The following is a 26457-nucleotide window of genomic DNA, read 5'->3' on the forward strand; positions in this document are numbered from 1 at the left end:
GTTCCTCTGCACCCTCCCTAGGGGGGTGCACCCCATAGTTTGAAAACCTCTGAAGGTAGAAGCTGTTGCTAAATGGAAGGCAGGGCCACCCCTGCTGCAGCGTAAGGGGAGCGGTTTCCCCTGGGCAGAGCCCCTGCTTTTGAAGGGGGAGAGCGGCCTCTGCCCTGGCAACAGACGGGGGCATTCGCGATCTGCCAAGCAGGCAGTGGGAAGCACTGGGCCTCCACCAGCAAGGAAGGAGAAACAGCCCCATGGAGCAGGATTCAGGCCCGGCGGGGGGGAGAGAAGAGGGGCTCAGGCCACAGCCAGCCACCCTGTTGCTTCCTCCCCCCCAACCCCGACGCTGCACAGACACAAGGCGAGTGCCGTCGCCAAAGAGAACCTTTGCCTCCTTGCTGCTGGGCATCCTAGCAAGAGGCAGCCTGAGGCCTTGCCCATCCCCCACTGCCCTGTGGGGCGGAGTCTGCTGTTGCTAAAGGAATGGCAGGAATCTAATGGGGGGGCCCCGTGACCCTGTGTGCACCACCCACGCGTCACCTCTGCATTGGAGTGAGAGTTCGGTCTCTTGCTAGGAGAAGTTCTGGGTGTTACAGGAGGGAGATTCTGGGCGTTATCTGAGGGGTGTGCTAGGTGTTCTTAGAAAGTGGGTGTCCGTTAGAAGGTGGGAGGGATTTGGATTACTAAATCTGGAATGCATCTGGAGGCCGTGATACACCCTCACAAATTGTGTTTATCCTCCTGAGGCCCTCTGATTCCTTTAAAATTTATATGTAAAATGTTTCATATAGTTCCCTTCAAAGGTTTCCAGGGAGCAGAGTCTCTCTCAGCCCCCACCAGCACTGACTCCCTTGGGCAGGAGAGTGTTCTAACCTGGAGGAGAGACGGGAGGAGGGATCTGGAGTCAAAGGGCCAAATTCTCAGCTGGTTTAAATCAGACTAGCGCCACTGACTTAAGTGGCACTACACTGATTTACACCAGCTGGGGATCTGGCCCAGAAAGGGGGAAGGGCGGGCGGGCAGGGGGCGGGTAGCACGTTATTTAACCAACCCTGGGAAGAAGATCAGGATTCTGTTTCAACTCTGGGCTATAGTTCAGGGCAATTCTGATTCTTTCCAAACTGGTTCACTGTCCCCTGCTTCCTGCCAGCACCTCTATCCCTCACCTAGCTGTTACAGAGAAAGCACCTCACAAATACAATAAACAACGTTTGGGCCAGCAGCAACCCAGACAGGAAACCAGCACAAGGCTAGAAAAAGCGCCGTCTTCCGGCAGCCACAGTGTGCTGCTGCAGCTGGCATCTTTATCGAGACTCCTGGGGAAGGTGGCTACAGATGGGTTTCTCTGATCTCTCATGAATCCACCTCGCAGCTAGAGACCTCAGGCGTCAGACACAGTCAGCCAGAGGTGTGTATAATGTAGCATTCACAGAACTGACAAAGCTGGTGTCTCTCTGCAGCTGTTACCAGAAGCCATAAAGAACTGGGCTCTCGGGTCTACTTTTGTTACTCACTCTCTCCACAGCCCTTACGATCTCAGGGGACACCGTAACCATTCAATGCAGCTTTTTGATCAGTTCCCTTTTCCCACCAGTTATCTCTGCTTTTCCTGACCTGAAACCTTTCCTATTGTCCTTCTTCTCACTGCCCAGTCCCCTACTTTACTTCTCCTGGTCTTCTTTTATCTTAATCATCTCTCCGGCTCTGGTTCATCCTCTACTTCAGCATCCAGATCCTTCTCCTCCCTCCTTCTCTGACAAGCTTTGCCCCCTCAACTGCCGCCCCTTCCCACGGGATGTGAGCCCCATCCCCCGCCTTGATGCTGCTGCATCAACCCTGCTGGCCCTAGTAGCGCCCCAGGAACTTGAGCCTGCAGCAGGTGCTATTGCTGGGACCAGGGTTCCCACACTACATTAGCCCAACATTTTCTGATACCAGCCTGTGTATTTGCTCTGGTAGATGCAACAATTGCTATGAGGTAGGATTATTATTATTATTTTGGCATTGTGGTACAATAGTGTCCAGGGTCCCCTGTTATGTCTGAGGGTTCCATTGCGCTAAGCCCTGTACACACACACACACACAGCCAGTCCCTGACCAGAAGAGATTATGGTGGGTGGGGGGGGACTTTCAATAACACCACTGTGAGTTAGGCGTTCAATTGCCATTGACTTTCAATGGGAGCTGGGTACTTCACTGCCCCAGGTTCTTTTGAAAACCTTATCCTCTACTTCAGGCACTAAACAGAGTATTCGATGAAAGAAAGGTAGTGTGAGGTGCGTGAGGCAGGCGGAGGGACTGGTCAGTAACAGAGTAGACAGAGCAGGCTGTTATCACTGTAAAAGCAAGCGCTGAGGTCATATTGCGATCAAAAGAGGGGAGCAGGGAATAGATCTAGAAAGGCAGGGGGCCAAGAACAGAGTGATGGGGCACCCCTTAGACGCCCCTTATGGTCTAAGGTGCAGCACACAGCCACCACCTCAGAGGAAGAACAAGCAGCTTGAAAAGGAAAGGTGTGAAGCCAGAGCGGGACGGAGCAAGTGACACTGGCAGAGCAGTCAGGAAGGATGCAGTGCGCAATCATGTCAAACACAGCACCGAGAGTGAGGCTGACAAGCAGGGTGAGGGGAGCCATGCCCAGCTGAGTGAAGAAGAGCGTTCAGCAGCCTGAGGAGGACTCTTGCCATGTGAGGCAGTTGGAGAGATGAGGGGAATTGACTGTCTCTAGATAACGAGGATAAGCTGAATATAGGGGCCGGGGGCAGCAGCAGAGGAGGGTGAGGTTCAAGAGTGGGTAGGAGATGAGAGCTGTGGTTTTGAGAGCAGTCAGGCCAGCACACTCAGGATGCAGCGCTGTTAGTCTTTCAAGTGATTCAGAGACAATGGAGACACAGAGTGGGAGGGAGATGCACACAAGTGACAGAGCTGGGAACGGAAGCAGACATCCCACACACCGGTGCAGATCATTAACCAGCGGCCCAGCCTTCGCAGCCCTGCCATCAGACAGGGAACAGCCAGGCATGTTGTGCCACACCTGGCCTGATCTGGGGGCCTGGAAAGGGGCAGCACTGTGTAGGGGCCTGAATGCTCCCCACTTCTGCCAGGCACATCACAGCAGTTCACTGCAGACCCAGCACCTTCTCACAGATTCCCAGGCCGGAAGGGACCATTGTGATCATCTCATCTGCCCCCTTGTCTAACACAGACCATGGCACTCCCCCCACAACGATTACTAGAGCAGGTCCCAGAGCGTTTCTCATAGCTGATTGATTGTACTGATTGACAGTAGCTGGAAGGAGCAGCAACTGCACATTCTGTCGCTAGTGCTCATGTTAGAGACTCTCTCCTCCATCTACTTTTAGGGCAGAGGGGTAATAATCGGAACTGATCAATGGCCTGGTGGTTTAAGAGCCCTATTTGCTGCTATAAATTTGGCCTTAGCTTTACAAGTCAGTTTCGCCTGCCCACATCCAGATCTCCCTGACTTCTTCTGCTTCCATCTGCCAGCTCTAGGCCTATTGGATCTGGCCCATAGCTTGTAAATACAGCCTGTTAGCCTCAGTGCTCCTTCCACCTGATGTGAGAGACTGGGGCAGAAAATGGAACTGGAATCTTGCACCTGGCAGCATAGAGCAATAATGGCTAGAGCCAGCCTTCATGTCCTTGCAAGCCCAGAGCGTGAGACGCTAGGACAGAGAACTGCACCGGTAGTATGGCCACGTGCAGGGTGATTATCTTTTCCCCACTGCTGACATGGAACAGCACTTTTAATTGGCACATCTCTCCTGCAATGTCAGCCATCATCAGGGATGCAGCAGCAGATGGATGGGAGCTAGAAGGCAAGATGCAGGGCTCAGTGAAACCATTCTGGGTCCATACCTGAGCTGTCTAGCCTTTCCTATTTCTCATTACGTCTCACGGCACTGGAATAAGGAGAACACGGCTCATTTATCCAATAACCAGAGGAGGACACTGCTTTCCTGTCAACAGCTGGGCATGACTGAGAGGTGCAGGCAGCTCTTATAAGGGGAGGCAGAAACTCTGGAGAAAATGCCAAGTTATTCTGGGTCTCAGCTCAGACAAATAGATAGTATTAATTCCACTAGCAACTTTTATACCAAAGGGGCTCAAGGCACCTGACAAACTCTGGTCTCCATATAGGATTCGCCTTGGCCACCACTGAAATGGAAAGCAGCAACTGGAATGCACCACAAAGTAACACGACACAGCAGATTATGGAGTCAGTACTACAGGGGCATTTAGCGAAACAGGATGGAATTATCTATATTGGAACATGGCCAGGATTCTATCTCTAACACCCTAGGGAGCTGGCCGAGGGTCCTACAGGGAGAGGCGGGAGGGTCATGAATAGTCAGTTCCTTGTTTTTATGTTTTATGAAAGTCAAAGCCTCCAGCAGCACAATGCCTCCAGCCCTATGTTGGAGCGCTGCATCAGCTCTGATGCAGAATGGAGAGGGCCACCTGCACACCACAGCCTGAACTTACCCCAAGCTTTTCTTAAAAATCTCCCCTCCAAGTACTCATCAAACCTGGCCCTGCTTAGCAGAGACAGTCACAAGCCCAGGTTACAAGCACAGCAGAAATTGGCTGGCCTTTCATAGGAGGTGGAACATAAAGGAGTAAAGTCATGCATCTTTCAGAACATTTTACCCTCACTGCTTCTGTTAGCTGGCGATATCAGAATCCTTTATTGGTGTGCAGTGTCATTGCATTTCTGAGAAAGTTTGCTTTCAAAAACCTTACAGGGCTTAGAGATTTTCTGAGGTATGCTTCATGCCTCTGGAGAAGTACAGCAGCGTTTCAGGGTGTTGTATCACCCCAGCCGAGCAGGCTCCTGACCCTGCCCATTACGTAGCTGCGGGCAAGAAACTGATGCATCAGCTGTTAAAACCCCAGATTCCACTCTGCCTGGAGTGTGCACCGAGAGAAACAGTGCTGCAGGCACCCACTCCGAGGCTCCATTACAGGCTGCCCCTCAAACCCTCTTCCAACAGGGCCGTGCTGCTGTTCTCAGACTGCAGCGCTTCCCAGCTGCTCTACAGCCCAGAGCTCATAGGGGCAGCAAAGTTTTATCTCTTAGCTATGCTTTAGCATGGATGGAGCTAAGGTGCTGTTTAAGCCTGGCTTATGCATTGGCTGGCCTGGCCAAAATGATGGTTTTGTCACAGCAAAGACTGCACAAGTCACCCTTTTAGCTGAAAAGCCCCTCAAAAGTCATGCAATATGCACCTCCTGTTTTCCACCCCGTGCCTGATCTCACTGCATATGCCCCCTCTCATCACAGGCCAGTGGCTGACCTCAGCTGGAGATTTGCTTTACGGCTTGTCCTTCCCACATCCCAGCTCCAGGTTTGATCCCAAAGGGGCCCACCCAATTGCATAGGCTCCTCTCCCTGAAACACCCACAGCCAGGCCCCTGGCTTTAATATACCCATTTAATAGTGGATCATTCTTTTTCAATCCACCTTTGGTGTGCTAGCAAAGAGCAGACTTTTGCTCACCTACATTTCTATCTAGAACCATGCAGCACTTTGGGGTTTTTGGTGTTAATTTGCTGCTCCCTAGTGGTCATTTTGCAAAACTGCATGTCTGTAAATGAGCACTCACAATGTGAGTGGATGTGGGTATTATCCAATCTTCCATAGTTTAGCATTACCTGTGATATTATTCAGTATTAGGATTATTATTACTGGTAGTTCAAGCCCTGTGACTTCCTTGCCCTTCCAGTCAGTCATAAATTCACACATTTCCTCCTCTTCCCTTTAACTTGCTGTTTGGTTGTTTAAAAATGAGACTATCACCACCCTTCCTGAACATGGTCAGACAGTTCCCAATGGTATAAATTTGGAATCTCCTTGTCTCATCTCCAGCAAAGGATGGTCAGCCTTGAAATGACAGTTCCTCCAGTGACAAGCAGAACCACCACCTCTGAGATGCAGAAGAACCAGCCACTGGACCAGGGGTGGGCAAACTATGGCCCACGGGCCACAGCTGGCCCATGAACCGCACCACATGGCTTGGCCCTGCTCTGGCTGGGGTGCTGGGTCACATGGATCCCGGAAGCCACACCATGGCCCCACTCTGACTCCTACTTGCTCCAATGGGAGCTGCAGGGGAGGTGCCTGCAGATGGGGCAGCATGCAGAGCTGCCTGGCCGTACCTCCGCATAGGAGCTAGAGAAGGGACATGTCACTGCTTCCGGGAGCCGCTTGAGGTAAGCGCCCATGCCCCAACCAGCCCCGATCCCCCTCCTGCTCTCCAAACCCCTTGCTTCCAGCCCGGAGCACCCTCCAGCACCACAAACCCCTTATCACCAACCCCACCCCAGACCCCGCACCCCAACCCCAATTTCGTAAGTATTCATGGCCCACCATACAATTTCTATTCCCCAATGTGGCCCTCGAGCCAAAACATTTGCCTACCCCTGCACTGGATATTTCCCACACCTGAGCCCCTGGGGGAGCCCTCTTACTGCCCCCTCTCCCCCAGGATCATTTGCACCCACCCCAGTGGGCGAACCTTGAGTCTGTCCTGTTTTATGGTCCTTGGCACCAAGAGGAGCCATTGTGGTTTCAGCAGGTGTAGGGCCTGGCCCGACAGAGCCAGACCTGGGTGCTGACCAGGCTCCCAGACTCATGACATGCACGGTCATTACCAGATCACCACACTGCAATGCATGCACACAGCTTACAGGGAATGTTGGCCCCAGTGGAAAACAAACAAACTATACATTCAATCTTTTAACCAGCAAGGTAGTACAAACATCCACAAGGCCGGTCAAAAACCTGCCAGCTGGCAACCCCAATGACAAGAACACAAGGCATTTGCCAAAGAACAGAACTTTATTTTATAACCTCTTGTGGAAAGTTTAGTCTCTTTATTAGGAACAGAATCATCAAAACAAATCTGCAACTGAGCATAAGCATGTTCAATTAAAAACAAAAAGGAAAAGCAAAAAGCTGAAAGATTCACCTCTTGGCCTTATATCGCAGTAATAAAAATCTTTAACCATTGCTGTACAGCTGCAGGGAGGGAGCGAAGAGAAATGGAGTGTTCTGTCTGCCTGCAGAGCATCCAAAGCTGGCTACCATCTTAGCTTTCCCTGGACCTTCTCCCACGTCCCAACACATAAGCCAGGACAGGACTCCACAACTGACAGCACCAATGACCAGCACCACATTCAAGGGGTGAACCCTACTCATGCACATTCTCACCAGACTGTCTCATGGTAGAATCTGTGGGTAGGTGTCTGCCTTCAGGGAAGGAGGGGTGGGAGGGGGAGAAGAGGACTCCTACGGAGACCCTGCACCTTAAGTTACCAGTTCCCACAACAGAAGCCTCATTCCCCTATATTTCCTGGATACAGGGAAGCTCAATCCAGCTCCAGACCTCAACTGAGACTATGTGGTCAGTAGCGGAAACATCTCAGAACTGTGCCTGTGAAGAGGAGAATCACTGAGCCCTGGGTTGAAGCACCATCCTAAGGTTAATGTCACCCTGTTTGCCTCTAGCTTTATCAGCTACAACGTGCAGACGACAGGTTGGAAAGCCCAGAGCTGACTGCACCCAGCACTTCTTTGGCACTACTGAACTCTCCCGCCCCTCTCCAGCTCCCCCACAGTGCACCATCAATGTGTCTCCCCACATTTCCACCTGGATGTTCCCTGGAGGGATGGGATATAACTCTCCCACATATGGCCACATTCATGTAGTGGGCTCTGAGCAACATTCCAACTGAGAGGGGATGGCCTAATGCCTTGAGAAAAGCCAAAGGCCCAGCCCCGTCAAATCATGGAAAGTCTGTGCCTAACAGATGGGGTGTTTCCTAGCAGCTGAGATAGGTTGAACAGTCACCTGTGGCACAGGACATCTAAGAACCTCCCCCTCCCTGCTACTAGACCTGCAAGATCTTATAAATGGAGTCCTAAAATCAGAGAAAACAGAACAAACTACCCTCTGGCATCACCAATACAGAGCTTTGCCATCCAAATGTGCAAAGTGATCCTTCAGGTATTGTATGCCGGTCTCTCCAGCTCCCAGGCCAGGAGACAGGGAATGTTTCTATACTTAGGTGCTTGCAGCCCGCATCAGAGAGCATGTACAAACCACCACTCAGTTCTGTTTCCATAGGATTTTGGGGGGCGGGGAAGGGTGTGTGAATGGTGACAAAATGGAGGACATAACAGCATTCACAAGAGAAAATGCAATGTTCTCGGCCACCACAGCTTTGCCAATGCAACTCAGCCCTGAACTGCATCACCTGCTTTGACTTTAAACTGACCCTTGCCTCCACAGCTCTCTCAAAGCAAGGGAAGCTTGATTTCTTGAACCTCCTCTAGCCCTCATCCCTCATACAGCAAACACAGCTCAGCCCAGCCAAGCCCAAACCAGCAGTTCCCCAGGATAGACTCACCTGCAGGTTTACCAGTGCTCCTTTCTCCTGGCCTGCAGGGTCCCCTGCTACCTGGATTCCCCTATATAACTCTGCTCACAAGTCTCCATCAGAACCCCGCTACTCCACTCCCAAGTCTCTTCTAAGCAAAGTCAATGGGTATAATATTGAGTAGGCTCCAGGACAAGCCCACTTAAGGAATTCTCTAAACTACAGCTGTCTGTGCAGATAACACAGAGGAGATAAAGCCCAAGCACACACCGAGGACCAGCTTAATCAGCCTGCAGTAGCCAGACCATTACATTTCAGGTAGTAGTGCCTTAAGGACTACACCACTCAACAATCCCAGCTTTACACTAGACACCTTTTCAGAATCACAGGTGGATACCATGAAAACCCTTATGATAAAGGCAAGCAGCCCAGTGGCACACCAGCTGCAAATCACTCATCTCCCTATGCAATCAGCATCAGTGAAAGGAAAACACATAACCACCTGTTGGTCATTACTGAGCAACAAACATACTGAGAGACCCAAAGTCATCCTCTTCCAATAGGTCCAGCCATCGCAGCTGGTTCACATCTCTCAGCATCACATACTAACTAGTTATGGGTGAAATGCAAAGAGTTTGGAGGAGTGGTTCAGATAAGCACCCATCACAAAGAACGCTTATCTCAGCCTTCCCCTGACCTCAGGTCTGCAAAATGTGGCTGGAAATCTCATGAGTATAGGCTTTCCCAGGAAATTTCTGACAAATCCTGGCTTTGGTCTCAGATTAAATGTTGTGTCCATCCTGGTGCCTAGCCAGGAATCTCAGAGGGGCAAAGACATGAAAAATAATGGGATGGGGGAGAGTTACCTTACCCAGCTCATTTCAGAGCATGCTAAACAGCTTCATAGCTCAGGTGCAGTCTTATAAATAGGCAAATGTTCATGGAGTTGGGGGAGTCTTATTAATATTTGAACCTGTTTGCCCATTGCTAATGATAGCGCCCAAGCATGGTTTTTAATAAGGTTTGCAGGCCTGTAATCTGTGCGCATGTGGACTTTCCCCCTCTAATTCAGTTATTTTGCAGGCAAGTTCTTACATGGAGTGAGACTATGTAATACAGGGGTATGCCGCCCCAGACCCCAGGATGGTACAGTGAGCGTGTCTGGTCAGGGATCAATAGGATCAGGGAAAGAGTCGCACACACGCTCCTCGTTGTTGATGTCAACAATCACCTCTGGATCCGGTGTCACCTCAGACTCTGCCTCCATCTTGGGCTCTGCCTCAAGGCCTTGACAGGTCTCTGTGCTTTCTGGAAAACAAGTGAGAAATGGTTATAAACATTTGCTACTGTCTTAGCTCCACCTCTGCTGGAATCTTCACCCTGGCCTTAATCTTCTTTTGCCTTGACAATTGCAACTCCCTTCTCTATGGCCTGCCCCAGTCCCAGCTCTCTGGTCTCCAGCACACTGAGACGCTGTTGTTTACCTTCTGACAGGCACAATGAAGCACAACTGCATCAGCACATGCTGCAAACTGCTCCACTGACTCCCCATTCAATTCAGGATCTGGTTCAAAACCACCTCCCTTGTTTTTAAATCCCTCTATGGATTTGCCACAGACAACATCACAGAGCTCATCTTTCCCTAGTCCCCTCTCTGTTTAATTTCTTCTCACCCAGAACTGGATTCCTCTCTGTCCTTCAATACAATCTGGCAACTATTGCTTTGAGACAAGCTCTTGTCATCTCTCTCTGCCTTATGAACGTTCCATGTATTTTCAAATCTCCGATACAAACCATATCAATTCTCCCTTGCCTATATCTCTACATTTAACTCCTCCCCACTGTTATTGCAGTATCTTGCTCTGTAACTGTATTTTTTTAACTCTGCCAAGCATTTTAAGGGATACAGTACATTTGTAAGATGCAATACAAGATAAAACTGTATTTTATTATGGCTCCTGTGGTAGAAGCAGCTAGAGTTAGGGCTAGGGTGACCAGAAGGCAAGTGTGAAAAACCGGGACGAGGGTGGGAGGTAATAGGTGCCTATATAAGAAAAAGCCCCCAAAATCTGGACTGTCCCTATAAAATTAGGACATCTGGTCACCCTAGTTAGGGCTGAGTTTCAGTTTCCTTTCTAACCCCTCATTTTTCACTTGTTCAACTTTCTCAACCAGATTCTTTAGTGCTGGGATTTTCCATGCCTAAAAACCCCAAATGCAATTTATTTATGAAGTTAGAGCAAAATGATTTTCAGACATTTTTGAATCAGAGAAGCAAGTTAAAAACATCCTTCTTACACAGGCTCCTATTGAAATGCAGCACATGCATACCTCAGTTTCTCTTGGTACGCTGCCAGAAAATTTAAACATACCTTGTTTTATAGACCTCCATAATGAAGAGGGGGGATTTTAAATTGGAAGAAAATCGGGTCAATGTTTTAAAAGGTTGGCTCATTAAATCTGGAATGATTGCACATGTGCATTACCAATGATACGGACCTCTGACATAATGCTTTGCACCAGCAGAGTGCAAAGCACCTTCCCAAAGAGGTCAGTTTCAAGGTCACCCAACAGGTCAAGGGCAGAGCTAGGAACAGAGTCCGTATTTCCTGAGTCCCAATCCAGTGCTCTGTTTATCAAGCACACTTGATTTATTTTTGTGGCACCCTTGTCAATAACCGCTGAAAACTGAGGGCATACAGTTTTGCCTAAGAATGATTGAACTGATGGTAGATTATGGATAACTCAGTTAAGGCCATCTCAGTAAAGGACAGTTGAGGCCACAGTTAAAGATGCCGGAGATAAGGAAGGCTCACTTAAAAGTATTCCAGTTAAGGTAGCTTTGGTTAATATAGGTTAGTAACGGATATGCTGCTGTTAATGTTCATTTAAAAAATCAGGGAAAGTAAATGCAAAAAAATGAGTTTAATGCATCAAGCACTCAAATAGAAGATTAAAAAAACAGTTTCTATCCCCACATTAACCTGGCTGCATTACACATATACCATGTTTTCCATTCCCGATTTCTTTGGTAGATTTAAATATGAATGTATTACTAATTGTGGCCCCGATTCAAGAAAGCAACACAGCATGTACTCAAGTACCTCTGACTTCAATGGGATTTAAGCATGTGCTTCTGGCTTAGCACATTCTTAAGCACTGTGCTGAATAAGAATGATTTCTAGAATTGGAGTCAATGTTAGTGACTCTACCTTACAAATATACTGGATATGCAGCATGGGGAGCTAACATTACAGTGAAATTGCAAAGCTATTTGTAAAAAGATAATTTAATACCCAGAAGGTAAAATGGATGAGCCCATCCTCTGCCCCACAGAGGAGGTGCATTAGTGGGGTATTGGTGCACTTATTGGGTATTAAAGGCACGAGGCCACAATGCACCAAGAGCTGACAAATGCACATACTGATGTGGCTTAATGAGGTATTGACAGGACAGTGCTGGGAAGCTTGCACTGCCAGTGGTCATGCAGTATATCCTCTCTCGTTCAGTTTCCAGACTGTCCAGCCAACTCTTTCAACCCTCAATAACATACGTCAACTTTATCCTCCTCCAATTTCCTAAATGAGTTATTTCTCAGGCAGCTACAAACCAAGTCCCTGTACCAACCAGGGTTTGGAGGGCTGTCATCTGGGGCAGATGGCGCCTCATGGTGGTCTCCATTTGGAGGGCTCTTTGTTTCTTCATTGGAGATGACTGACATCGTCATTCCCTCTTCCTTTTCCTCCTCTGTAGAAAAGCAGATGAAAGACTGCAAGGAACCAGGACCCACCCTCCATAAACTCTGGATATATTCAGTGTGAAGCCTGGCTTTTTACACTCGTCTTTGTCTCCATTTCACATGGCCCTGGCTCCATTCCCAGAGCAGACTGATACAGGGTATTGACACTATAAACTTTCCAAATTTGGAGAGCTGACAGGATTGCCACCTGAGGTGGCCTGGCTATGTCTGAACTCAGAGCACAGAGGGCCTGATCCAGACAGGAGATTCAGTGGGAGGAACAGGTGCTCAGCTCCCTTCAGGATCAAGCCTAAACAGAGCACTAGGGCTTCTTTAATGTGCCCCCACTGATGTTTTCAGCACAAATAGCTCCTGCCAGCAATTCTGAGGTGAAAACAAAAATGTTCCTTCAGGAACTCACCAGCAGGAGACTTTTCCCCAGCAACGAGCAGGTTTTTACAAAGCTCAGCTTTACTGGGACAAGGGCAGGAATGGAAGGAAGACAAGACTAGCCACAAATTCTAGTCAGAACCTACGGAGAAGCTGCACCGAGCAAGTTGGGAAATGGAGCTGTGTTTAGACTGTCCTAGGACAGACTGTACTCAACCCAGTAGGAAGCAGAGAAATCCCCGCTCACCTGAAGGCACCGGAATGAACTGCTGTTTGCTTTTCAGGCAGCAGAATGTTATCAGTGATGCTATAACAGCCAGGACAATTGCACCCCCTCCACATGCTGCCAGGGTGTAAAGGAACAAAGGTTGCTTCAACAGGTCTCCTGCACGAAGGACAAGGTATGTTAGTCAGAGGAACTAGAGCATGTCCTCCTGAGCTGAAAAGCCCTACAGCTGAATTAAAGTCAGTGAAGAATATTGAAGATGTGGGTGGGCTGGGGGAATTAGGAAGAAAGGATGAACTATGTGGTTCCTAACTGTGTTACAGATTTTCTCTTTATTCCCCTTCCCAGCTGGAGCTAATGTGAAGCTACCAGCATGGGGCACGGACTGCAGATGGCCTGTCAGAAGGTCACACACAGGTTGGTGAACATTATCCAGCACCTCACTCATTGACTGGGGATTTGTCAACTTTGCAGATTTAGGTAGGAACTGAATTTACTTCAGAGCGGTAGAGAGAAATGGACAGAAAGACAGGCAGATGGTACAACAGATTTACAAACAGACAGAGATCCTCCAAAGCACTCCTCCTATGTAAGAATGGTTTGTTCAAACATAGGACATTCAGAAGAAAAACACTCTTCTTCCAAATATGATAAATGTATGAAGCCAAATTTAACCCGGTATAAATTCACTGAAGTCAAGGGAATTGCACCAGGGATAGATTTGAACCATTGATTTTATTATCACTTGGTTCCTTTTTCATCTACTATTCCCACACCTTGAACTAAGTATACCTGTCAGTCTGTTTAGTTAGTCACCTTGTCTAGCTAACTACAGTTGGTTGTTTAGCTAGCTTGTCTATCTAGTCAATTTATCTATCGACAGTGTCTCTCTCCACAGGGACCAAACTGAATACACTGTGCAAAATACCTGAAATAATAATAATTAGGGCTGTCAATTAATCACAGTTAACTCACGCAATTAACTAAAAAAAAATTAACTGCAATTAAAAAAATTAATCACGATTAATTGCATTGTTAAACAATAGAATACCAACTGAAATTTATTAAATATTTTGGATGTTTTTCTACATTTTCAAATATATTGATTTCTATTACAACACAGAATACAGTGTACAGTGCTCACTTTATATTATTATTTTTTATTACAAATATTTGCACTGTAAAAATGATAAACAAAAGAAACAGTATTTTTCAATTCACCTCATACAGGTACTCTAGTGCAATCTCTTTATTATGAAAGTGTAACTTACAAATGTAGATTTTGTCACATAACTGCACTCAAAAACAAAACAATGTAAAACTTTAGAACCTACAAGTCCACTCAGTCCTACTTCTTGTTCAGCCAATTGCTAAGACAAACAGGTGTGTTCACATTTATGGGAGATACTGCTGACTGCTTCTTATTTACAATGTCACATTAAAGTGAGAACAGGCATTCGCATGACACTTTTGTAGCCAGCGTTGCAAGGTATTTACGTGCCAGATATGCTAAACATTCATATGTCCCTTCATGCTTCAGCCATCATTCCACAGGACATGCTTCCATGCTGATGATGCATGTTAAAAAAATTATCCAGTAATTAAATTTGTGACTGTACTCCTTGGCAGAGAATTGTATGTCTCCTGTTCTGTTTTACCCATATTCTGCCATATATTTCATGTTATAGCAGTCCCAGATGATGACCCAGCACATGTTCATTTTAAGAACACTTTCACAACAGAGCTGACAACATGCAAAGAAGGTACCGATGTGAAATTTCTAAGGATAGATACAGCACTCGACCCAAGCTTTAAGAATCTGAAGTGCCTTCCAAAATCTGAGAGGGACGAGGTGTGGAGAATGCTTTCAGATGTCTTAAAAGAGCAACACTCCGATGCGGAAACTACAGAACCCAAACCACCAAAAAAGAAAATCAACTTTCTGCTGGTGGCATCTGACTCAGATGTTGAAAATGAACATGCGTCGGTCCGCTCTGCTTTGGATCGTTATTGAGCAGAACCTGTCACCAGCGTATCTTCTGGAATGGTGGTTGAAGCATGAAGGGACATATGAATCTTTAGCGCATCTGGCACATAAATACCTTGCGATGCCAGCTACAACAGTGCCATGCGAACGCCTGTTCTCACTTTCAGGTGACCTTGTAAACAAGATGTGGGCAGCATTATCTCCTGCAAATTGTAACCAAACTTGTTTGTCTGAGTGATTGGCTGAAGTAGGACTGAGTGGACTTGTAGGCTCTAAAGTTTTACATTGTTTTATTTTTGAATGCAGTTACTTTTTGTACATAATTCTACATTTGTAAGTTCAACTTTCATGATAAAGAGATTGCACTACAGTACTTGTATTAGGTGTATTAGGTGAATTGAAATATACTATTTATTTTGTTTTTTACAGTGCAAATATTTGTAATAAAAATAAATATAAAGTGAGCACTATACACTTTGTATTCTGTGTTGTAACTGAAATAAATATATTTGAAAATATAGAAAACATTCAAAAATATTTAAATAAATGGTATTTTATTACTGTTTAACAGTGCAATTAATCACACTATTAATTGCAATTAACTTTTTTAATCGCTTGACAGCCCTAATAATAAATACCCTTTTAAATGTCCTATGCATCTTCTTGCTTATTTAAACAACTTCTGCATGCTGGACAGACATCTTTATCAAGCTACTTATAACTACCAAGTCATTTTCTTTAGATCCCACATGTTCATAGTCCTTCTCAGTATTCCTGAGAAGTTTAAATTATTCTGGTTAATATGTTTTATGGTAACAATTATCCAGGATAAATTTCATCTGCCATCAAGTTGTCTAATGCCCAGGGTATTTAGATTCATTATCAACCTTACAAAAACTGCATTCATCCATTTGCCTGGAGCAAATAATTTTTTCTGACTAGTGAGTAGAATATCATCAGTCTTTTTCTAATTATCATCATCATTATAATGGTAAGGAGAGGGGGAAAGAATACAGCAAAAATAATTGGTCATTTAAAAAGAATTAAACCCCATGAATTCTCTACATTGGTATTCGAAACCCCTTTTACTCACGGTTTGTGAACATTAGAACGAAGTAAGTATGTGTTCACAGAAAGCAAAAGTGTCACCAGTTCCCAAAAGTGTGCTAATACCCATGCCAATATGTGTTCATACAACTTTTCACATCAGCAGTGCTTACACAGCTATCATGAAATTCCTTGATGGGTTTGTGGACTGGAAATAGGGAACAGATATTACACTTTGTCACTGAGGTGGCCCCACAGAGCATATACTGCAGGGTGATTATCAGATCCCTGCATGAATTATCACAAGGCCTGATCCACAGCCCATTAATGTCAATGAGGGTGTTTCCAACGATATCAATAGGCTTTTGATCGAGCCCATGCTGAACAGTTTGTGATCAATTCATTGGGTGAAATTTGTTCACATGAAAGAGACATCAGCTGTGAACAGTAAACAAATTAATGAAATCAGAGTCCACAGACAATTTGCAAACAGGGAAAAAGGTTAGATCTAAATAAATAAATTATTTGTGGTGAATTGTTTGCTCAACACGAATTGTGAGGGAGGCTGAGGCGATATTTATAAGCTGGTTAATCTTCTTGACAATTTTGGACAGCGGACCTACATGGAGGGTAATAAAGCAAAGCACAATACAGCAGCTGAGCCCAGGAGCTGAAGAATTCGGGTAGTGGGTGCTGGTTTATTTGTGGAGATGCTGGAAGGTTCAGTGAGGAAAGTATGTCAGGATAGGAAGAAACCCGTGGGTTCTTTTTTGATTGTGGAGTAGGAGATCTCTGACTTGTCAGTATGGGAGGTGCATATCAACTTGGGAAATACATTGTAGGACAGGGTTCTTAACCTTTTTCTTGTTGAGGCCCCCCTCAACATGCTATTAAAACACCAGGGCCTGGTGGGGGTGAGGGGGAGAGTGCGGGGCTCCAGGCCGGGGACGGGGGGCAGACACCCTTGGGCATAGGCATAATTTTACTTCTATGCGGGGGGGGGGAGGGGGGAAGGGCTGGTGGGGTTCAAGCCAACTCTGCACAGAAGGGTCCAGGGCAGGAGCGCCTCCTCCATCCCCTGACTCACCTCAGGAGGCCACCCAGCCTGTCTGGGCTGTGGGGGGATGCAGCCAAAAATATAACTCAAAGGGGGGACTCAGTTCAAAAAGTTTGAAAACCTCTCAGGGAGCAGGGAGAGGATAGCTAGGGGCTGTATATGGGCAGGGGTGGGTAGCTCAGGGTGTAGGAAGGGGGTAGCTAGGGACTGTGTGTGACAGGAGGTGGTAGCTCAGGGTGCAGGGAGGAGATAGCTAGGGGCTGTGTGTGGGCAGGGGTGGGTAGCTCAGGGTGCAGGGAGGGGATAGCTAGGGGCTGTGTGTGAGCAGGGGGTGGTAGCTCAGGGTGCAGGGAGGGGATAGCTAGTGGCTGTGTGTGGGCAGAGGGGAAGCTCAGGGTGCGGGCAGGTCGTAGCTAGGGGCTGTATGTGGGCGGGGGGGCTCCCAGTGAGGCTCCCAGCTTCGGGTGGCGGGGGGCACTGGGGTTCCCAGCTTTAGCCTTGCACTGCTCCCGGCTTCAGTGCTGGGGCTCAAGGGAACCGGATTTCAGCCACGGGGCTTTGTAGCCCCCCAGAAAGGGCTCACGGACCCCCAGGGGGCTTCGGACCCCTGGTTGAGAACTGCTGTTGTAGGACATGGATACAGAGCTGCAGGGGGGAGAGAGGGAGGCAAGGAAGTCAAGACGTACTTGTCTCTGCATGCAGATACGGACACTGACAACTCCTCTCACCCTCATCCTGAGAGGGGAAAAATGAAGATAAACTGTGGCTAACATCACCTACCTTCCTTACACTCCAGTTCTATGAGGGAACTCTTACGGATGTTGTTTTCATGGTGAATTTGACAGACAAGCTTTTCAGGCAGCCCTTTCTCCAAAATAATCTTCTTGCCATCATCCTCAATCTCAATCAGACCCACAAGCTGTCCATTCAGCATCCAATGAAAGCAGACATGGGAACGGTTAGCGCTCTCACAAAGTAATTCTCTTCCCCCATCAGTGTGGCTGGAGACATTAACAGCTGGGATTTGGGTTGGCTCTTGTCACACAAGATGGGAGTTATGAAAACAGGGGAGAGAACAGAGACAAGTTAACCAGACATGGCAATGAACATGAACAAAAGTGGATATTTCTTCCATTCGGACACAAACCACAATGGCATTTGCCACATGTTAGTTTACACAGAAATAAAAGATGGGAAAGAATGAGGTTCATCAATGCCTGCAATCCCACCAACACCTGGCCATGCCTCTGAAATCCCACAATAGCCTATGGCAATCCTGCAGTCCCACTAATTTCCATTTTTTTCTTCTGCGAGCCCCCAGTTGTCTCTCCTAGTCCTGAAATCCTCCCCGAGTCTGCCCACCCCCAGGCAATCCATCCAATAGTGCAGTGGTTCTCAACCCGCAGCATAATCAGCACACATGCAGCCTATGTGACATCCTCAGGGCCAAATAGGGAGTATATATATTGTGCAGATGTGGCCCATATAAAACACATAGAGGGCTGCATATGCAGCCCACAGTGGTAAATAGGTTGAGAACCACTCCCTTTCCAATGCCGGTTCCTCCTCCTTCAGTCTCAGCAGTGCCCATCAGCTCCCCAGCAACTGCAAGAGATCATTTGTGGGATATTCCCACCTGATCCTAATGGTCAAATCGTACACAATGCTCCAAGAGAAGACAGAAACTTCCAAGGTGCAACAGGAGAATATCCTTTCCCCACCCCATATCCGGTGATCAATTCAACCCTGTGGTGCGATCAAACATCACCGTACAGTAGATGAGTATCTAATGTCATTTACACCCTGAAATACTTCTGATGCCCAAGTTATTGGCTATTATTCTCTTGAATGCCATTAATTTGAGTTTTTCCCGTGGCACTGGAGCAAATAATTCCAGAGGCTGATTGCCCTCTGAGAAGAAAATCCGTCACATGAATGTAATCAAAACTCCTGGTTTGGTTTGGTTAATTTCCAGGTGCACCCACATTTTTCTGTTGCTGATTAATTCAATTAACTATTTACCTGAATCCTCATGAGATACTGATTGCAACTCCCTCCAAAAGAATTGTAATTCCATCATACCAACAGCCCTTGATCTTGGAGACCTCTTATGAAATTACTTATTTGCTCATCTCAAGCCTTTAATTTCACAGCATCAGAAAATAGATAGAGAGATATAGAGATAGTACTCTTGAAGGAGAATTGACTCAAGCTAGAGCTGAGCAAACAATAAGTAGTAATTTATTTCTCACCTCTTCTTCTGTTCACATATTGCCTGAAAACAGATGATCATTCTTTTGAATTTTCCAGATTCAGTATTCAAAATTATTTGTAGCATAAACTCTGAATAATTTCTGGCCTGTAGCTTGCAGTTTGTTGAGAGTATTTAAAATTTGAGCTGTGTTGGTTATGTTATGGTTATGTTTCTCAAATCTCCCTCATTCTGATAGATGTCATTCATCTTAATTTACCTACATTTCATACAAATTTGGGGTCTCTTTGGTTTTCTTGTTGAAAATTATTTATTTCAGAAATAAAGAATAATGAAACTGAGGTTATCAAAAGAGTTCTTTACACTAAATAAATGAATCCCAGATCATTTTAAGTTTCCCAAGTGAATACATTTGTATCTCCATCAGTTTGGTCCATGACAATAGATTATTTTCTATAATTGAGCTTTGGCAGGTAGTGAAGTATGGACTAGACATACAGGTCACATGGTGTATTTCTGTTCCCTGACTATATGAGTAACTCACACATAGGTGTCTCGTGTGAATAGTCATGTTCACAAGCTCAAAATTCACTTTCCTTGAATACTATCCAATATTCACCTAAAAGACATTGCACCTATGAGTATTCCTGCCAGTAAATTCTTTCACTAGAAGATGTGTGGCAAGTGAACACATAAGGGTTGTAAACACACCAGAGCAAATGGATTTAAATATAGGAAAAAGTAGGCCTGAACATTTTCTGAAGGATTTGCCCAATTCTCATCTAAGCCCTTTGGGCCAAGGAGCCCTGTCTTTGACCAGCTCTCAGCTGGAGTTCAGCTTGTCTGCACTTGGCTGGCATTAAGTTTCATTTGTCTTCACTGAGATCAGTCCACTTTGACATTTTCATTATAATCCCATAAACTCCATTTTCTCTTAAAAACCTGGGACGTTGTAAAGTGAATGCAGCATAGAACAGGACCCGAGAGAATGTGGTGCAAAGTACCAGCCTATCTGAATCCTGGAGGGGGCAGTGCAAGGTGTGAGAATGACAGTCCTGGAGACTGAAGTCCTCAGTTTATCTATGGCACTGGTATAAAGTGGGCAATGGCAGTGCAAGCCTCCCCACGCTACCCCACTGATGGGCTGGAATCTCCAATAGACTAAGTGAGCTTCCATTAGCCGGGTGATTCACCCTGGAGAATTGTCCCTTTGTGAGGAGAAGTACCACTGACATAAAGCTGGCAGAAGTGGCTTTGCCACTTCCCGCACCAGCTCTGCTGTCTCCTATGCCAGAGCTGCGCCATCCAGTGAACAAAGGGAGCGGGAAGGTTGGGGACAGAGGGCATGGTGGAGCAAGGGGCCACTATGACCAACTTCTAAGTGACACAATACCCCTGAGGGACCTGATGTCATCAGCATAAATTAAATCTGCACACTGGGGGTCAACAGCTGAGAATCAGGGAGTAGCAACAAGATCCTTGTCAGACCCCTTCTCCATTGCACTGAGCAGCTGAGAAACAAGCCCAGGTGTATTTCAAACCTGACTCGGAGAGACCAGCTCTTGGGGGTGAGAAAAGAGTTCAGTCACCATCATCCAGTCAGTCCTTAGCCTACCAGGCAAGATTGCCAGCAAGGGGTCAATTAGTGCCAACAGTGGCAATGTGACAGTTTTTGTGACAGCTGCCACCTGTCCCACTATGGAAATGGACTAAAATGCACAACTCCGTGCCTAAAATCTGCTCTCCAGAAACACACAACCCACACTGCTATCTCTGAAGTTGTGGGTGAAAGCATCTTCTCCCAGCACCTTTATGCTCTCAGTGGGCTCAGAGAATATAGGAAGTTGGCAATGTGGGTGCAGAAAATATCCTTTTGTTTGCATGCAGCACTATGGCATTCTGCAGAGCCGAAAACCTACAAACTGTGTCTGCTAATCCAAAGACACCTACAGCTACTGAGAGCCAAACTGACATCTTGGAAAGAACTGATCCTTCATTTAAGCTCTCAGATTCAAGAATGATTGATTCCAAATGAAGGTCACTTACTGGATACTTTCAGTAAGAAAGATCTTTGATTGTGTTTGTAAGAGCAAATTCATACTTTCCTTCATCCTCCTTCAACAAAGTCTTCTGCTCTGCAAGCACACAATCTCGTTACAGTAAGTGTCACAGTCTGTAGACAAAGTATCATAAGGCGTGGGTCATCTGCCCAGGTTACCCTAGAGAGATTTTTTAGGCTTTGAATTCCCAAAGGAAAGTTGACTGAGCCACCAATGATTCCACTGACAGTGTCTGCTTCCTCACTAATGTGGCCTCAACAATAATAATAAAACATAGTCACTGATTTTACTGTGTGTCCGTCCATTGGTTCTGATCTGGCTGACTCACAAAAGGCAAAACTCCAGATAAGACATAAAAATGGTAAATCGGATCACAGTGGGAAGGTGGGAAGAGAGGGGGTTAAACCTGAAGTGAAGGCTAACTCTGCTATCCTGCAAAGATCAAGGCAAGGGGCACATCATACAGCCAGAACTACAGAGACAAAGACATGAGCATACCCCCTCTTCTTTTCCTCTTAAGTTCCTACCTCCAACAGCTCCACCTCCTCAGAGCTTAGAGGCTGAGACAGTATAGGGAGTCCAACACTCAGCAGGCTAATAGTATGTATGGCAATTAAGATAACTTACACCGATATAGCACTGTTCATCTGAGGATCTCAAAGGCTTTTGCAAACATGAATCAATTAAGACTCACACTGTCCCTTTGCATAGGTAACTATCGCTATCATTGGAGGGACATAGTGGCTACTGCTACAAGGACTTGCCCAAGGTCATATGAAGAGTTGGGACTAGAACCTCAGAGTCTCACATTCCCATCTCCTGCTTTAACCAGCATGCCACCTACAAATCCTCCGAGGCTATCATTTTCAGGTGCGTTCACGGCTGCAGTACATCAAGGCAATAACGCATTGTTAGTTACTATTAGTTTATAAAAAAATCTGTCTTACTTTGGTATGATGGCCTCTTTTCATGCTTTAGCAATTACAACACTTGATACTTCCCAACGCCCGGTGGTGACCTTACAAAGGTATCCGAGCAAAATGAACGTTTCCGCTCACCTGGGCGAAGCCATGCCAGTTTCATAAAGAAAAACCCACACTTACCATCAATCATGATTATGATCATCAGCACACACTGCAGGGTTAAAGGAGATTTGAAATCCATTTTAAAGAGCTTTTTGCATCGTCTGTTAAGAACAGGATCTGGCTACACGGCTAAACGAATCTGCTGCTCAGGAAATGATGTCAGAAGCAGGAACAAAAAAAAATCAACACACCCCATGCTGAATAACGTATCAGAATAGATCTTTAAGGTTCCAGGTGGCTGAACTCATGCTGCAGTGACATGAGCCACGAATTGCTTGCAAGGCCCCGCACCCAGGAGCTGGGTGTGTATCAGAATGGGAGTCAGAAAGGGAGGAGAAAGGACTCTCCCGGCCATCAGATCAGATTTAGGAAAAAGCCAGTGTAAAGCCTATCTTGAGCAAAGGAGGAAACACCTGTTTCCTACACTCCCTTGCTCTTTTTCAGTCTTTGGTTGATTGGTTTAAAGTTCAGCTCAGAAGAGAATGGCTATGGTCAAAGAAAGCAATCTGTACAACCACACCCTGTTTTTCAGAGGTATTGAGTACCAACAACTGCCACTGCAGTCAGTGGGCGATGCAGGAGAGGCCATCTTTGAAGATCAGGCCAGCATTATGAGCCTGAACTTCATAATGTTCTCTCAGGAACTGATTCTTTTGTCAGTGCCACGAGATAAATATATCATGCCTGAATGGGCCATGCGTAACCCCCAGTGGAGACTGATGGCTACAGGAAGTTGAGGTGGGTTGATAAAGAGACCCACCAGGCTGGCGCTTGGTCATGCAATGTTTGATTTGATATGACTGGCAGAGAGGAGACAGAGAGAGAATCAGTGTGTAATAATGTCTGGACTCCAATGATGTCTCACGTAGGAGTCTGTCTGGATTCTGTAGTATGCAGGATGGAGTTTTAGGAACAAGATGCATTATCTAAACAGTGGTAATATAAACCAGATGTCTACATGCCACAGCAAAGGCTTTAGACCTGCTCCCCTGGTCCCAACCCTAATCTAGGTGTCGGTGGGCCAGATCCTCAGATGATGTCATTGCTATAAATAGAGCTACACTTATTTATCCCATTTGAAAATACAGCCCACTAGTAACATTTAAGATCAGCCAAATCTCACCCACTTGGGGGAAGGAGGATATCATGGCAAAATATCGAAACTCAAATTTTTAAGGTGCACTTGGGTTGCAGTGAGATTAGGACATGACTTCAGAGTACAGCTGGAATACAGCACTCCTCAACACTGCTTAACTTCATACAAAGCACATACATCTCATTTGGCTTGGTCAGGGTAATCTGAAGGCAGTTCTGAGGTGTGGATTTGTGGATATTTTTTGTGTGTGTTTCAGTGAGACACTTAAAATCACCCCAATTATTGTTTAAACTCTTACCATATTAGACTCTCTCAGCTTGACTGCTCGGCCTCCCAGCCTCTTGTTTTGTTTCCCTCTTAGCAATGTCAGTTAAACTCAGTTCTCAGTTATCTGTATCCAAAATCTGCAAAATGGCTCAAGGCCGCAGCAGCTTCATCCTGTCACTATCATAGGAGCAAAGGACAGACCTGAACTGATCTATGACATGACAGAAATAGCCCTCTCTGAGAAGAGCAGTGATGTGCATCTTCAGACACCCGCAGTGGTGGGGAGAGGGGAGAAAGGCATTTACAGTAAGCACTACCCTTTCATTTCCTGCTGTGCCGCTAAAATTAATTGAGGAAAATGTCACTTGCAGACTTAGGGCTACATATCATCCTCAGATGCTCACTTTCCATCCCCAGGGTATGTTTTTGCCCTTATGTTTTGGGGCTGCCTGCCTGGTTGCTGTCTTTTTTGCTATTTTAGAGGCAAGAGAGAGGGAGGGTGGAGGGGAATTAAAAATGGAATACTGAAAAGATCAGAATGTTAGAAAAAAACCTCCCAGGCAAAAATCTTCTAATGCTGGGGAGTCAGGAAAAGTATCATGCAGATTTAGGGCCACATTATCCTCTCAGTCACACCAGGGCAACCCTACTGAGATCATGTAGAGATTTACAGAGAAAAATTTGGCTTTCCGATTGCAGCTAGACTGTTAGAAAAGAGACCCTGTGACTGTGTGACATTGCAGTATCCTGTCTTAAGTCTGTCTCGATGATTCCAGACCAAACGAGTTCCATTTATGAATCCAAATGGTGATATTTCTAACTGCCAGTGCCCCGTACCTCACCCAGCGTGTAGGCTCTTTCTGCCTCTTGCTGCAGCTAGAATGGAAGTAAAGAGCCTGCCGACTGTACACAGGGCAGGACAGGCAGCAGCTTGATTTGTTGTATAAACCATCTCCAGCCCCCTCAAATCCAAGTCTTCCCCCCCCCCAACAACTTCCTTTTGGATTAAATGGCTTGGTTTTGTTTCCAAAGACCTGTACATTGTCATACTTTCAATATTTCAGAAGGTGGCGAACACAGTACCTGAAAGATTCTTCTCAATACAATGATCGTAATGAGCAATTATCTCGGCCTTTGCATCTTCAGACATTAACTAACAAATCCTCAGAAGTTAGAACTTCTCAGAGAAAGCACTTCCCCTTTTTGTGTAAAGGCTCTGAAGCCTTTATATAGGTATTAAAAAAACCCTATTGAGGGTTTCAGATCATTAACAGAAACCACACGTAGATGTAAAAATGAAAAATATATACATTTTGAAGATGAACTGAAACACTGTTACCTGCCAAGACCTAAGTTTCAATGTTCCATTTTCTCCTTCCACAGCTATGAGCATCACTAACCACTATAGCAGAGAAAGGAGCTTGGTTCCTTTCACTACATTAGGAGTGGGTGGGGCAAGGAAAAGATAGAGGCCTGAATTCACGTCTAAGCAGGTAAGAAAAGGAGGAAATAAGGCTCAGATATTTTCATGTATAAATGTACTTATTTGCAAATGCTAACTCTGCACATCTATTCTCTTTAATGAGTTGGGATCTGATTTTGATTATTATTATTAATGTATTTCAGATCACCATTAATGTGGGATATATTTTTAAATCACCAGTCCTCTGGAACCCACTCCTACTAAAGTTAATCATGAAACCAGAGGGCAGGAACAGTGGGTGGGTCTGCGGGAGAAGCAGATCTGTCTGCATGGGGGCAGCACAACCAGTTCATAGGTGGAACAGAAGAGATTGCACCAAGGGAAGCTGAGTGTGGGGATAGTGAATCAAAAGGAGAAGCTGCCTTTGGAGATAGTACAGACAGACATGGGCCTGCAGGCCTCTACCGCCTCCCTGCTAGATGGGGATATTATCCCCCTTTGAGCGATGGGAATCGGGACCAGTCATTCAAGAGCTCTTCATTAGCAACTGGTTGTAAAACCATATTAAGAGAGTAGTAATCAGTGGTTCACTGTCAAACTGGGAAGACATACCAAGTGGGGTGCTGCAGGGTTGGTCCTGGGTCTGACGCTATTCAGTAATTTTGTTAATAACTTGGATGACAGGAGAGTGTACTTAGAAAACTTGCAGATGACACCAGGCTGGGAGGGGTTGCAAACACTTTGGAGGACAGGATTAGAATTAAAAATGATAAATTGGAGAATTGGTCTGAAATCAACAAGATGAAATTCAATCAGGATGTGCAAAGTACCACACTTAGGGAAAAAGAATGAAGTGCACAAATACAAAATGGAGAATAGCGGGCTAGGTGGTCGCATTGCAGAAAAGGATGTGGGGGTTATAGTGGATCGCAAACTGAATATATGATGCTGCTTTGAAAAAGACAAATGTCATTCTGGGGTGTATTACTAGGAGCATTGTAAATAAGACACAGTATGCAACTGTTCCACTCCACTTGGCACTGGTGCTGGAGCACCAGAGCCAATTTTGGGCTCCACACTTTCAGAAAGATGTATATAAATTGGAGAGAGTCAGGGGTCAGCACCACCATGTTGCGCAAAGGACACTTGACAAAATTACCGTACTTCGTGACAGACTTGGCGGGGGGAGGGGAGGAGTTATGTCATTCGGTCATTCAATTTTTTTGAAAAATTATCACAGACCTCAAAATATTTACCACAGACACATTAATGACCCCTGGAGAGAGTCCAGAGGTGAGCAACAACAACAAAAGAGATTAAAAAACTGGTCCTGTTTAGTCTTGAGAAGAGACAGCTGAGTGGGAACAAGATAACAGTCTTCAAATATGTAAAAGGTTGTTATAAAGAGGATGGTGAGCAATTGTTTTCCATATCTACCAAGGATAGGACAAGAGGTAACTGGCTTAGT

General features: G+C 45.9%; 1 protein-coding gene and 1 long non-coding RNA gene across 2 annotated transcripts in view; one reads left to right on the forward strand and one right to left on the reverse strand.

The window, feature by feature from the left end:
• Positions 1-6840: 6840 nt before the first annotated feature.
• Positions 6841-26457, reverse strand: part of LOC125644842 (uncharacterized) — a 31063-nt gene continuing 11446 nt past the window's right edge. Inside the window, exons 3-6 of the mRNA XM_048869425.2 lie at positions 17627-17881; positions 12777-12914; positions 12028-12147; positions 6841-9708 (exon numbers count right to left, since the gene is read on the reverse strand). Coding sequence (XP_048725382.2) covers positions 9566-9708; positions 12028-12147; positions 12777-12914; positions 17627-17881 — 656 coding nt within the window. The 3' untranslated portion in view covers positions 6841-9565. The remainder of the gene's footprint in view (positions 9709-12027; positions 12148-12776; positions 12915-17626; positions 17882-26457) is intronic.
• LOC142068549 (uncharacterized) overlaps positions 24996-26457 on the forward strand; it is a 67782-nt gene continuing 66320 nt past the window's right edge. Inside the window, exon 1 of the long non-coding RNA XR_012664384.1 lies at positions 24996-25059. This is a non-coding gene — a long non-coding RNA (uncharacterized LOC142068549). The remainder of the gene's footprint in view (positions 25060-26457) is intronic.

This window comes from Caretta caretta, chromosome 1, assembly GCF_965140235.1.
Source record: "Caretta caretta isolate rCarCar2 chromosome 1, rCarCar1.hap1, whole genome shotgun sequence".
Taxonomy (NCBI): domain Eukaryota; kingdom Metazoa; phylum Chordata; order Testudines; family Cheloniidae; genus Caretta; species Caretta caretta.